Source organism: Eptatretus burgeri, chromosome 9 (genome assembly GCF_056783735.1).
Source record: "Eptatretus burgeri isolate ZD-2024b chromosome 9, Ebu_testis_v1, whole genome shotgun sequence".
Classification (NCBI taxonomy): domain Eukaryota; kingdom Metazoa; phylum Chordata; class Myxini; order Myxiniformes; family Myxinidae; genus Eptatretus; species Eptatretus burgeri.
In genome coordinates, this window is record NC_140969.1 from 71,306,904 (window position 1) to 71,321,694 (window position 14,791).

The window sequence follows — 14,791 nt, forward strand, 5'->3', positions numbered from 1 at the left end:
ATGACGCAATAGCTCTCATCATTTCATGTTGAGCGTCCATTTTTAAAATGTCCTGTCAATTTTGTTGTTCAACATCATTTGTAACACGTTGGTCATTCTCTGTGTTTGTCTCGTCAACAAGCTTCACTTGTACGCCACGTGGAAAACTAATGATTGTGGTGGTTCTTCTGCTGGCTGCCACAAGGCCATTACTGTTAACACTCTTATGCTTTGGAATCTGGCAGTTTATTCTTATCAACCCATTGTCATAACTTCTCAAACATGGTTCATCCTCCATGGAGACCATGTCACCGTCAAGGCCCATGTTGATGTAAATGTTGCCATCTTTTAGCAATTTCTCTGCTACAGGATGATTTTCATGAGAAAACAGATCAGGATCACTTGTTGCAGTTACATATGCAGGTGTGTTCGCATAAGCTTGGTTAATGCATATGTTATATCCCATCTGTTCATGACAGGAATCCTTGCAGCACAGACCCTGACAGGACTTGTCTTTTTGCATAGGAATTTCAGATGAGTTATTAGATATCGGCCTGTCTATTTGTCCACTGGCCATGCATTGTTGTTCTTTCAAGTCCCATTTAGGTCCTGCTCGATGCTCAGAATTTTCGTGTGCAAACTCCACCATTTCTGCTGGACCCAAAGCATGTTTGGTTGTTGTGCATTTGTGGCTTGTGCAAGTGCTTGCTGCTTGGATTTCGTCCTGTGCCAGCCTCAATCGAACCCACATCTCTGCCTTGACACGGCCATCGGTGTTCTCTTGCACATGTTTCTCAACATCATCACACCTTATTGCTGCCTCTTCCATCGTTGAGCCACTTCCCTTTTTCGGGACTGGATCTGGCTTAAAAAAACCCTCACTCCCACAATAACTTGCTCTTTGGAAATCCTGGTTTGTGCAGCTGGAATTTGATAGGCTTGATGTGGAGGAGAACTTTCTTGAGTTTGTAACAGTGAGAGGTAGTTTCTGAAACTGTCTTTGCTGTGTGGATCTGTTCATAGTGACTGGACCACACCACAGCAAATGAACCAGCCATTGCAGGGAAGAACCGGCACAGGCACACGTAGGGATGGGGAAAGAATAACGCATCAGTCAAATGATGAAGAAACTGCCTTGTGGTATAGTTGAATGCACATTATTTTAAATAGACTCATAAATTATAAGATCGAAACATCATTCGTAAGAAATATAGGCTCAAAAATCGACAAGGTTTATAATGTAAAGTATTCCATGATGTGCGCAGTCGTGTTTCATTTTCTTCATGGTGAATGTTCATCTTTGGTTTTGTGGATATTGTTTTTGATCAGACAGCAATACTGAGTAATTTGACGCTATGAGGTGTTCTAAAAAGACCCGGACAGCTTTGGTTGTCAATATATTTAGAACCACAAATGACACAATGATACCCATCGGCTTGTATGATACAGAAACTAAAAGTTTTGTGCACACCATCAATACACTTCAACATGAGCTCCGTTTGTCATGTGCAGGACATCAAGGCGGTACACGAGTTCTTGCCATGTTTGGCTCGGCATGTTTGCGTCCACCGTTGTGCATGCAGCTGTGATCCGAGAATGAACATCCTGAAGGTTTGCCACTTTGGAGTTGTAGACAACATCTTTGACAAACCCCCACAGAAGAAAAAAAACAAGGGGATTATGTGTGATGATCGTGGGGCCAGGCAGTTGGTCTGTCTCAGTCAATCCAGCAACATGGAAATTTTTCATTCAGGATGGCTCGAACGACTGAGAGCCAATGAGGGTGAGCGCCGTCCTGTTGAAAAATTATATTGGGTTGCAGGTCTTCAATCTGGGGGAAGGCAAATCCTTCCAACATGTTCATGTATAAATTTTGAGGTCATTGTATCCTCTGCAAAAGGAAAATGGACCCACCAAGCAGTCACGGAGAAGACCACACCACGCATTGACCTTTGGACCGTGGCGCAAGTGTACAATGACCACGTGTGGTTTGAGAGGCCCAGATCCTCAAATTGTGCCAGTTGACCTTCCCCAATACATGAAAGCAAGCCTTGTCTGTGAACATGACCTTTTTCAGGAAATCTTCAGCATCTTCTATGTGACTGAGCATTTCCAAGGCAAACACCTTGCATTTGGTTCCACCATTTGGTTTGAGTTCCTGCAGAATCTGTACCTTATAGGCATAAAGCTTCAGTCTTATTTGCAATATTCTGTTTACGGTGGTAGTTGATAATCCCAGTTCTCTGGATGTGTGTCGGATTGATTTTCTGGGACTTTGTTGAAATAATTCATGCACTCATTCAACGTCTTCTGCACCTGTGCTTGGGCAACCAGAACTTTTCTGTCTGTCAACCTCCAGTCTCCTTAAACCTCTTGTACCACTCGCTGATACTAGATCTCGATGGCAGATTCCTTCCATGCCTTGTACGGAAATTATGCTGAAATTGCGTGTCGGATCTCGTCTCGATGAACCATTCGACACACTGAGTTTTCTCCTGGAGAGTCACCATTTTCTTTTATATTATAACACCAGACCTGAAAATAAAGAAACCTTTGTGAGTTTCTGTATCATATAAAGTATGGGGTACCATTGTATCATTTGTGTGACTAAAAATATTAACAACCAAAGTTGTTCAGGTCTTTTAGCCAACAACCTGTACAATACATCTGGAATTACTTGAATTGTGGCAGCAATCAGTTATACATTGCATATAAATTAATTATTATTCTTTACAAACCAGAATGATGAGCAAAACACCATTTCTCTGTATCTTGAAGGCATTGTGTTGTGGAATTCTGGACAATTCTTACCTTTGCTTGTATCTCACCTCTCGGGCATGCAGCAGGCATGCAAGTTTTCATATGGACCGTGCTTGAACCGTTTTCGTCCAACTGCAACAAACAGAGCTGGCGTCTGCAGAAGCCTCTCAATATCAACCACCTATAGGCATGAGAACCGGTTAAAGTCTTGCAACCTCCATTAATACAATTTATCAACAACAATATAGGCATATATTTGACATTACACTATGCGAGGAGGAAGAGGAGATTGGGACCATACTCTGTGCAGAGCGTTGGTGCTGCTTTAGCAGTCTCCTTGGCTATTGAGCACAATCCTGGACAGGTCGCCGCTCCGAAACAGTATACGAGCACGCTGGCACTCATTTTGCCGCCCTCGGAAGGATGACAGGGCAAGTTAACCCCACCTGGTATTAATTCAACAGCTGAGCGGGATTTGAACTCGGGACTCGAGGATCCAAAGCCACCCACCCTAACCATTAAGCCAACACCAGGCATACTATGTGAGTATGTTGATTAATTCTGCCAGTTGGTGAGGCTGCATCTCTTGGCAAAAAGAGGTAATCACTGAAGAAGTAAAGGAAAAGAGACAAATGCAGGTACATTCAAAGTGCACTTCCCCGTGCCAAATAAATAAATAACAAGTCCAACAGCGCGATATTGCCAGGGCACCTTCGGTGCCCAGCGATGCCGCTGTGCACCACATGGAGACAGAATTGGGAGGCAGCGGTGAACAATAATTGATTGATTAATTTTGTCATTAAAATAAATAAATAATAATCGTAAAATTTCTTCATCGATTGGCAAATAGCATACCTAACCACCACAGTTTCATCCAAATCTAACTTTTTGAAGATTAATTGATTAATCGAAAAATGAATAATTAATTGATGAATTGATGAATGCGCTGTTCTGGGACATGCTCCCATACCTGACCTGACCTGATGAACCAAAAATACCCTTTATAGCCAAAGCACTTGTTTACTGTCATGTCCAAATATCAACTTCCTAGCTCAAAAGGTGCCTGAGATATTGGCCAGATGAGAAAGAAAATAATTAATTAATTCATAATTAAATAATTAATCAATTAATTAATTGATTAATTAAAAAGGTACCGTTTTTTCCAAAGCACATCTTCACTTTTGTCCCCAAATTTCAGCTTCCTTGCTTAAAGGATGGCTGAGATATCCCCTGAACAAACAAGAAAACAACCAAACGGAGTAAAAACTGAGTTACCCCCTTCCTTCAGTATCTGGCGATGATGTCATGCATCGCCTGGATATGGAATTGGGAAGTAGTGGTGTACAATAAAGAAAACCTTGACTTTGACGAGCTGCTTTTTTTTTGATTCATTGTCGAGGCTTGTGAAAGACCTAGTACACCTAGTACACTGAACAGATAGTCCATGGGCCCAGGCCAGAAATTCCACTTGTCGGTACCATCTAAGGAAACCAATCCGAGTTATGATTTTTGAATTGGTGTATATATATATATATATAAATCATATTTTGATGTGATAACCATTGCAGACTGGCAGCTTATTGGTAGTTATCATCTCTGGAATGTACCCACCATCCGCATAACGAAAGCGAAAAGGCAAACAAATCTGGATATCCTGAGCTGTTATTGAATGATATTACCTTCATGGAATGTGTCAATCATCCATTGTGTGATTTTCCCCCAAAACGTCAATATCTCAGAATGGTAAAATGGTAAAAATGCAAAATACATCCACTAAGCTGCTCTTATGGAACGGTTATCACATATTGAAATTATCATATAGTCCCTACGAATAACTTAGTAGCCCTAAAGTTTGGTTTCCCAGAAGGTACCGATATATGCCTGGGCCCATGGATTAAGAGGACAAAGGGAACAGTAGGGAGTATTGGGAAACACCAACAGTATAGTTGAAGGCCAAGATAGAGGGAGACTTGGATAAAAAATGGATATGGGGGGCAGGAGAGGATGCATATAGTGGACAAGATGGATGCAGAAGGAAACTCTCAGGAGGGAAAACTGGAAATTTGGAAGGGGAAGGGCTGAGGGTGTGATGAGGGAGGTTAACGTGGTAAGAAAGGATCATGGTTTTAGATTGGCAATGATTTGAGATAGTGATGAACAGCTGTCTTGAAGACTTGGAGGAAAGAATGAGATTGAAAAGGATGTGGAAATTGATTCTACAGGTGGAAAAAAAAAAGAGGAATGAATGAGGAGGTGAGCAGGGATTCTGTATTTGGGGTAGTCTCACCAGAAGGGATTGATGGTGGACTGTGTATGCCCTGCAGAAACCTGGGGAGGGGGGGGGACAAAGGACATAAAGAGCAGAGGGTGCAAGACCAGAAAGGATGTGGTAGAAGATGGAGAGACCACTGACCTGTCTGTGACGGCGAACTGAGAGACCCATTGACTCAGCTTCATCGTGGGACATTCCAAGAATCTTCAAGGCCTTGCTTTCCACATTGTCAAGCACACCAACATGTGAGGCAGTGGAGCCAGCCCAAAGGGGAGAGCAGTATCCCCATCATGCTGCAGATGAAGGCCTTGTAGGTGGGTAGGAGTTCAAGTGCACCGAGAAAGGACTTTGTACGATGGAGAATGCCAATTCATCAGCTGGCTTTCGAGGCCAACTTTAAAATGTGGTTTGCCAAAGAAAGATCATGGCTGATAATGGGAACCAGGAGTTTTAATGACTGAACTTCCTCAAGAGGATCGTTAAGAAAGTAGATAGGATGGTTTTCCAGATGGTTCTTTCAGAGAGAGATAGTGAGAATGTGAGATTTCTCAGGAATGAAAGACATATTCCAACTGTTTCACCAACTTGTGATTTTTTTTTTAAAGATCTGAAGAAAGGGAAGAGGCTGCAGCCTGCCTGTCTGAAGGATGAGGGGTGTCATGGCAGAGGGTGTCATCATCAGAAAATAAATGAAGAGGTTTTTCCAGAGTCAGTGAGATTATTGATGAAGATCAAGAAAAGGTCAGGGCTCCAAACACTGCCTTGGGGTACTCCAGCCTTCACAGGAAGAGGAGATGAAAGGATTCCGTTGAGAGCCACATGTTGCGTATAAGAGTAGAGGAAGTCAATAATCCAAGAGTGGAGATATCCTTGGATGCCACAGACAGAGAGTTTGGAGAGTAAGGCGGGAAGGATGCCAAACTGTATCACAAGCACGAGACATATCCAGAGAGATGGCCCTCAACTCATGTCTGACATTGAGGGCCTCCATCCATTGTTGGGTGAGTAGAAGCAGCATGTCCATGGGAGAGTGACCTTGTCTGAAACCAAATAGGTGAACTGAAATGAAGTTGGAGAAGAGGAAGGATTTCATATCAACTGCAATGATGGATTCCATGCCCTCGCTGATGATTTGAAGTAAGCCGATTTGTCGCTAGTTAAGGCGATCAGTTTTTGCACATTTTTTTATGTAATGCAGTGATGTTGGCAGATTTCCAAGCAGATGGCAGATGACCTAGTGCAAATGATAGAGTAAGATTGGGTGGGGGGGGGGGGTTCTTAGACCAAGTGCTTCGCTGACAAATATTTTTGAATAATAATTTTTGTGAAGAAGAAGATATTTAGATTGTGGTTAAAAATAAAACAAAAACACTTGCAGCATTTCCTAAGGAGATGTAAGGGTGGAAAATGGAAATACAGTTTTTAAAGGATGAAGAAGTGTTTACATTTGATGAAAGATTCAGTTTGGAGATATTGATAAAAGAGTGGGGATGTAGAACCAGAAGTAGAAATGCAAGTGGAAATGAGAATCGTTTTGAATTGAACGATATATAGTTTTTGTTTGTTTTGATGTTTTTTGAAGCGACAAAGGGAAATAGGATAATGTTGAGGAGGTATGACCAATATACCCAATAAGGAAAAAGCAAAACGATGAACACGGAAGACAAATTTTTTTTTCACACTTTCCATCCAAGGTGGAGGCCTTGTTAGGCATTGAACAATACGATACAAACTCAAGATGTAGCACTAAAGGCCCAGTCACACCTTGACGTTTTAGCCAGCAATGGCAACGTATTAAAATGTATGTAAAACGCTGGCTGACGTTGAACTTTTGATGTATTTTTTAAAAGATTCGGACGTATTCATAACGACTTGGTCTTATGCATAACATATTAGTAAGGACACAGAACGTTTCGTTGTGTTATAGATAACTTATACCAACGAATGCTGAACCTGTTGTTGGCCTTCACAACCTATGCCCAACGATAGTCTAACTTATGCATAACGCTGCACGCATCGCCGACGATCACGTGGCGTAGGTTATGAAAAGGTTGCCGCAGAAATGGAAGTGTCAACATCGCAGTCGCACCTTGGCGATCTTGCTAGCGTATGCCGACCTCTGAAAAATGCATCTAAAACGCTGGCACACGTCGAATACGGTATGGGTAAGCTTGGTATGCGTGAATAGAACGCTAAAGTACGCTATCATATCATATCATCGTAGTAAATGGAGTACGTCTTGTAATTTTAAACATGTTGAAAATTTTACGACGTACTTGCCGTATGACACACGCTCGGCATGCGATGGGAATAAGTTGTACGCACGATATGCGATTGTTGACACACATCGACACACGTTACTTGAAAGGTACTCATAAGTCGAAACACATCAAGGTAATGGTTAGCACCAGTGTTCCAGACTCATGGTTTTTTTTTTCTTCGGTATGACGGTGTTCAGTGTACAGTGCGGTTATGATTTAAATCGTTGAGCGGCAGCCTATTATTATATTATATTATATTATAACCGCACTAGAAATCGAAGTGTCAAAATCACCATCATACCGAAGGAAGGAAGACAAAAAAAAAAACTAAAAAAAACCAGCAAGTCTGAAACACTGACGCTAACCATTACCTTGATGTGTTTCGACTTATGAGCACCTTACAAGTAACGTGTGTCGATGTGTGTCACCGATCGCGTAACGTGAGTACAACACGTTACTCATAGGTTAGAAATAAGTTTCGGGTACGCTAAACATTACCTCGACGTGTTTCGACTTATGAGTAACTTACAAGTAACATGTGTCGACGTGTGTCAACGATCGCGTGACGTGCCTACAACTAATGGCCAGCGTTATGTGGAACGTGTGAGTCATACGCTGGCATAAGTCTTAAAATTTCAAGCATGGAAAATTTGAGGACAACCGAAAAGTACAACGTTTAAAGCCAGCGTAAAACGACGTATGGCAGTGTTTTTCAGCGTGCTCTTAATGTTATCAAAACTTACCCATAACGTATTGACGTGCACCAGCGTTTTTGACAAATTTTCCAAAAATCGGCAAAAGCTGGCTAAAACGTCAAGGTGTGACTGGGCCTTAACAACCTACATACGAATTAACATGAAACATTGCACGAGATACAACAGCAATACCTAAATGAAGACCCAACATAAAAACACACATGCGATAATCCCTGCACCGGAATCCAATTTTTAACATTTTTCAACAAAACTAGACAAAGGTTTGGCTGATTGGAACGAAATTGCCCTTACGAGATAGCTTTGATCAAGGCGCATTTACGCTTCATTTACATCATGCCCTCCGAGTTAAAGGTCAAGGTCAAATGGCGATCTGAAGTGCTTGTTTTTTTTGTCCTCGCTCAATTTTGACACTGTGGAATCTTACAGACCGCTTGGCATTCCAATATGTTCTTGCATCATAGTGCACCTGCGCTGAAGTTGCGCACCTGATATTTGATTCGTGTCCTTGACCTACTTTTTTTGGATTGTGGCCTAATAAACAAAAAACACCTTTTTCATCACAACTTGAATAAAGTTCCTCTGATTTTCATGACGTTTAATTTTTTGGATATATTGTAAATGGGGACAACTTTTTTTTAATTTACACTCCATCCATAAATGTTGAAGGTCAAGGTGATATTGTGGTCCGAAAAAAAAAAAAAGTCCATCGTTGGATCGTGGTCCGAAAAAAAAAAAAAGTCCATCGTTGGATCGTGGTCCGAAAAAAAAAAAAAGTCCATCGTTGGATCGTGGTCCAAGCATAAGTCCTGGGAAATCGCCAAGGCTAGGCCGGAGAGACATACCCTTGGTGATCACTTTGTGATCGCAGATAATACACTTGTTTTTTTCGTGAGGATACCATTTAGTAAAATATCTTAATTATCTCACATGCCTGTGGATGCAGGTTCCTTTACTCTTACCTTATTTGTGCAACTTTACTCTTACTTTGTACCAGGAGGTTTGTGTTGAATCTCCATCTTGGCAAGGTGATATAGTCTGTAGATTTTGTTGTTTGATTTATGTAACTTTCTTTACTTATCTCTATGCCCTGATCATCTTACCCTAATTCCCCATGTTTGTTTTCCTCTGTTTAAATGCCAAGAAGGCCCTTGTCTTTCTCCTCATAATAGATAATTCTGCTTTCCTTATAGGACTTTCAAAGTTGTGACTTGTCCCACATGTACCATGTCAGCATATAAACAAAAACGTAAAACAGTTTGGGTTATCCGACGTGAAATGTTTTCCTTTACCTCTGACACTGTAGGTGGACGGAGGTTATGTATTCACCCATTTGTCTGTTTATGAACAGGATATCTCAAAAAGTTAGGGACAGATTCAGACGAAACTTGGTAGACAGGTTGGGTGTGTGATAAGAACAAGCCATTTAGATTTTGGTTCAGGTAGGGATATATCTGCAGCCTATCAGTGGGATACAAAACGTAAACTGCTCAGCCTGGCGGAGGTATGTGCTCTACCGAGTGCCGTTCTAGTTTGTTTTGTTTGGGGCCTGGCGCGTGAATATTTAAAATAACCGTGTTCCAAAGCCAACAATAACTTTCCAGCCCCATATTATTAGTGTTCCCATCTGAGCATGTCATTATTTCATTAATTACTTGTTGCGTTTGCCAATCTGGCTAAGCCTAAGCCACAATGTCCTCATCTGTGGAACTGAAGGTTCTTCACCATCTGCCAGTCTATTGAAGCGACAGTCCTCAACATCATGCATCAGCCTGCACTTCTCCAAATCTGCAATGAGGACTATTACGAAAGTTAATCTGTATCCGTTGGCTGTGCACTGATTCTAATTGGTGTGGAAGTGGTTGAGAAGGACCCGTTCCTTTCACGATAAGTGAAACCCCACTAAAACTTGTTTTGTTGCTACTGATGAGTCCCATTCTTGCCACGAGCTAGTTTTTTTTTTTTTACTTGTTACAACCAGTTCTTAGCAAACACCTCAAAGAGTACAAAATAAGTCCACTTGAATCTTTGCACAACATGATTCTCAACAGCAGCCATTGTGATCACTCAACTCACCTGTTGTCCAGTTGTGGAGTAAATCTGTAGAACTGGAAACCCCATCACTTGGCTTGCCTTATTGAGGATGTCTCTGAATTTGAGCATTGGATGCGTTTTGACCATCATCAAGCGGCTTCGACCCGATTTCTGTCTGTTACGAAGCAAGTAGACCCGGTACTGATACGAGGAAGTCTGGCACGTTTCCACGGAATCCCACTTTTGATGTGATGAGTGAGGCAGACTGTTGTCTGCAAGTGATTGGTGACTAGGGGCAACAAATTGGTCACACGTTAGGTGTTCTGCTCTACTTAGCAATCTGGAACATGCGTGGTGAGACCTTTGTATGTCGAGTGTATGGTGAGACCTGCAGCGCCATGGCTCCGGGCGTCGACAGGCAACAGCAAGGTCAATAGGCCTGACACGTCTCTGGTCTGAACACACATAAGATTGACCATGGTGTAGATCATCCAGATGCTGCACGAAGTGCGTCCCTTGAGGGGAAGTTATGGTGCGCACACCAAAGGGTAGCGGTATCCGTTGAGATAAATTGTCCAACAAGGAGTCAAAAGTCTTGTATGTCTTGTTGATGGCAACCTGGAGGTAGAATTGGAGTGCAGTCATTGGAAGTGGTTTCTTACCATTTTGGAGACCATATTCATACCCAATAACGATTTAACAACATTCTGTTCAATTGTGGGGATTATGTGAAATGTATTACTAAAAAGGAGAAACGTTCCTCCGTCCGTGTGTCACACTTCACTCTAAAGGGTTACTGCTGCCATCGAATAATAAAAATAGTACCGATGGAAAGCAAATAATCGATTTACTTGGAACAAAAATTGTGTCCATTTATTCATTAAGGTACTATTTTAAAAGCACTTGTTCAAGGATTTAAGAAGAAGAAGAAGAAGACGAAGCATGAATGGGAACTTAATGCAGCGGTTCCAAAGGTAACATTTCTTATTCTACGGCAGCAGCAACCCTTTAGATGGACACAGAAGGAGCACACAAAATTATATCGAGTAATACTTCTCGAAGCAATATAAAAATTTATACAAGTACACAAATTCGTGCACACGAACAACAACAACCACAGCCACCATGAAAGCAGCAACAACATCAACGACATGCCATTAAAGATCCTTTTTTTCACGTGTTTCACTTCATTCTACATCCTCATTGAGGTGGTTTTACATTCGACGTGATATAAAGTGTGGTTACATAGTCTGCTATCATCGGTTACATGTTGCTGTCATGATGCGGTTGTGTCTTACTGTCACGGCATGATCACGTGTCTCTCTGTTGTGCTGCTGTGGCATCGGCAGGGTGGAACTCGTGACCTTTTCTGTCTCTCCACACAATGCTTTGTATCATGAGTTCTCGAACCATTGTCCCGGAAGGTGTTCAATCGATTTTTAAAATAGGTTTATTGTGTAAATTTGAATGTGTACCAAATCCCTCAGTGATGGTAGTTTCCCCTTTTCAGAAGGTACTCGTCCCTTCAGTTGAACAAAACCCAGCCTACCTTGAGACCGCCGAACCTCGGGTCTCCGCTCTTGTAGAAGAAGACAGTCCTGACTGCCTCGCTGCGTTCGGTCGGGTACGGAGCTCGGGGGCTCGCACAGGGTGCGACGCCAATAGGAGGTAGTGAGATGTGCTCAGATCATTCACTGCACGGGCTACCGTTGTCCATCGTACCTGTAAGACTTCACATTGTAACAAAACACCAGGATGATCATGATTAATAATTATATGGGTACATCATCACAATCATTATTCAAAGAGCCCAATTTCCTTTGGTATCTATAAACTCAACATTCGACCCTCTAATAACCTACCCTTTAAGCATATAAACAACCAATTATGTGAAGTACCAAGACAATGCCAGTATTTTGAATCTCTGGAAGAACAAATTCACCAAATATTCACCAAATTCAAAAAAGAAATCACCAAATAGATAATAATCACATCATCGGCAATCATTTGAATCACCAAATAACTATTAATCACATCATCGGCAATCATTTAAATCACCAAATAGCTAATAATCACATCATCGACAATCATTTAAATCACCAAATAACTCATAATCACATCATCGGCAATCATTTAAATCACCAAATAGCTAATAATCACATCATCTACAATCATTTAAATCAACAAATAGCTAATAATCACCTCATCGGCAATCATTTAAATCACCAAAGAGATAATAATCACCTCATCGGCAATCATTTAAATCACCAAATAACTATTAATCACATCATCGGCAATCATTTAAATCACCAAATAGCTAATAATCACATCATCGACAATCATTTAAATCACCAAATAACTCATAATCACATCATCGGCAATCATTTAAATCACCAAATAGCTAATAATCACATCATCTACAATCATTTAAATCAACAAATAGCTAATAATCACATCGTCGGCAATCATTTAAGAGACCAAAGAGATAATAATCACCTCATCGGCAATCATTTAAATCACCAAAGAGATAATAATCACATCATCGGCAATCATTTAAATCACCAAATAACTATTAATCACATCATCGGCAATCATTTAAATCACCAAATAGCTAATAATCACATCATCGGCAATCATTTAAATCACCAAATAGCTAATAATAACATCATTGGCAATCATTTAAATCACCAAATAACTCATAATCACATCATCGGCAATCATTTAAATCACCAAATAGCTAATAATCACATCATCTACAATCATTTAAATCAACAAATAGCTAATAATCACATCGTCGGCAATCATTTAAGAGACCAAAGAGATAATAATCACCTCATCGGCAATCATTTAAATCACCAAAGAGATAATCACCTCATCGGCAATCATTTAAATCACCAAATAACTATTAATCACATCATCGGCAATCATTTAAATCACCAAATAGCTAATAATCACATCATCGGCAATCATTTAAATCACCAAATAACTAATAATCACATCATCGGCAATCATTTAAATCACCAAATAACTCATAATCACATCATCGGCAATCATTTAAATCACCAAATAGCTAATAATCACATCATCGGCAATCATTTATATCACCAAATAACTAATAATCACATCATCGGCAATCATTTAAATCACCAAATAGCTAATAATCACATCATCGGCAATCATTTAAATCACCAAATAGATAATAATCACATCATCGGCAATCATTTAAATCACCTAATAGATAATCACCAAAAGTCAATCATTAAATCACCTAATAGCTAATAATCACCTCATCGGCAATCATTTAAATCACCAAAGAGATATTAATCACCTCATCGGCAATCATTTAAATAACTAATAATCGCATCATCGACAATCATTTAAATCACCAAAGAGATAATAATCACCTCATCAGAAATCATTTAAATAACCAAATAACTATTAATCACATCATCGGCAATCATTTAAATCACCAAATAGATAATCACCTCATCGGCAATCATTTAAATCACCAAAATAGCTAATAATCAAATGAGCAATCATTTAAATCACCAAATAGCGAATAATCACCTCATTGGCAATCATTTAAATCACCAAATAGATAATCACATCATCGGCAATCATTTAAATGACCAAAGAGATAATAATCACCTCATCGGCAATCATTTAAATGACCAAAGAGATAATAATCACCTCATCGGCAATCATTTAAATCACCAAAGAGATAATAATCACCTCATCGGCAATCATTTAAATCACCAAATAACTATTAATCACATCATCGGCAATCATTTAAATCACCAAATAGCTAATAATCACATCATCGACAATCACTTAAATCACCAAATAACTCATAATCACATCATCGGCAATCATTTAAATCACCTAATAGCTAATAATCACATCATCGGCAATCATTTATATCACCAAATAACTAATAATTACATCATTGGCAATCATTTAAATCACCAAATAGCTAATAATCACATCATCTACAATCATTTAAATCACCAAATAGCTAATAATCACATCATCGGCAATCATTTATATCACCAAATAACTAATAATTACATCATTGGCAATCATTTAAATCACCAAAGAGATAATAATCACCTCATCGGCAATCATTTAAATCACCAAATAACTATTAATCACATCATCGGGAATCATTTAAATCACCAAATAGCTAATAATCACATCATCGGCAATCATTTATATCACCAAATAACTAATAATTACATCATTGGCAATCATTTAAATAACCAAATAACTCATAATCACATCATCGGCAATCATTTAAATCACCAAATAGCTAATAATCACATCATCGGCAATCATTTAAATCACCAAATAACTAATAATCACATCATCGGCAATCATTTAAATCACCAAATAGCTAATAATCACATCATCGGCAATCATTTAAATCACCAAATAGATAATAATCACATCATCGGCAATCATTTAAATCACCTAATAGATAATAATCACCAAAAGTCAATCAGTTAAATCACCTAATAGCTAATAATCACCTCATCGGCAATCATTTAAATCACCAAAGAGATAATAATCACCTCATCAGAAATCATTTAAATAACCAAATAACTATCACATCATCGGCAATCATTTAAATCACCAAATAGATAATCACCTCATCGGCAATCATTTAAATCACCAAAATAGCTAATAATCAAATGAGCAATCATTTAAATCACCAAATAGCGAATAATCACCTCATTGGCAATCATTTAAATCACCAAATAGATAATAATCAC

At 39.6% G+C, this 14,791-nt stretch overlaps 1 protein-coding gene across 1 annotated transcript; it reads right to left on the bottom strand.

The window, feature by feature from the left end:
* Positions 1 to 2,790: 2,790 nt before the first annotated feature.
* Positions 2,791 to 10,831, bottom strand: LOC147020327 (oxygen-regulated protein 1-like). Its single transcript, XM_085895630.1, has 3 exons — positions 10,408 to 10,831; positions 10,062 to 10,308; positions 2,791 to 2,920 (listed from the first exon to the last, which is right to left on the bottom strand). The coding sequence occupies exons 1-3, from the start codon at positions 10,662 to 10,664 to the stop codon at positions 2,804 to 2,806; spliced, it is 621 nt and encodes a 206-aa protein (XP_085751756.1). The 5' UTR covers positions 10,665 to 10,831; the 3' UTR covers positions 2,791 to 2,803.
* Between the last annotated feature and the right edge of the window lie 3,960 nt (positions 10,832 to 14,791).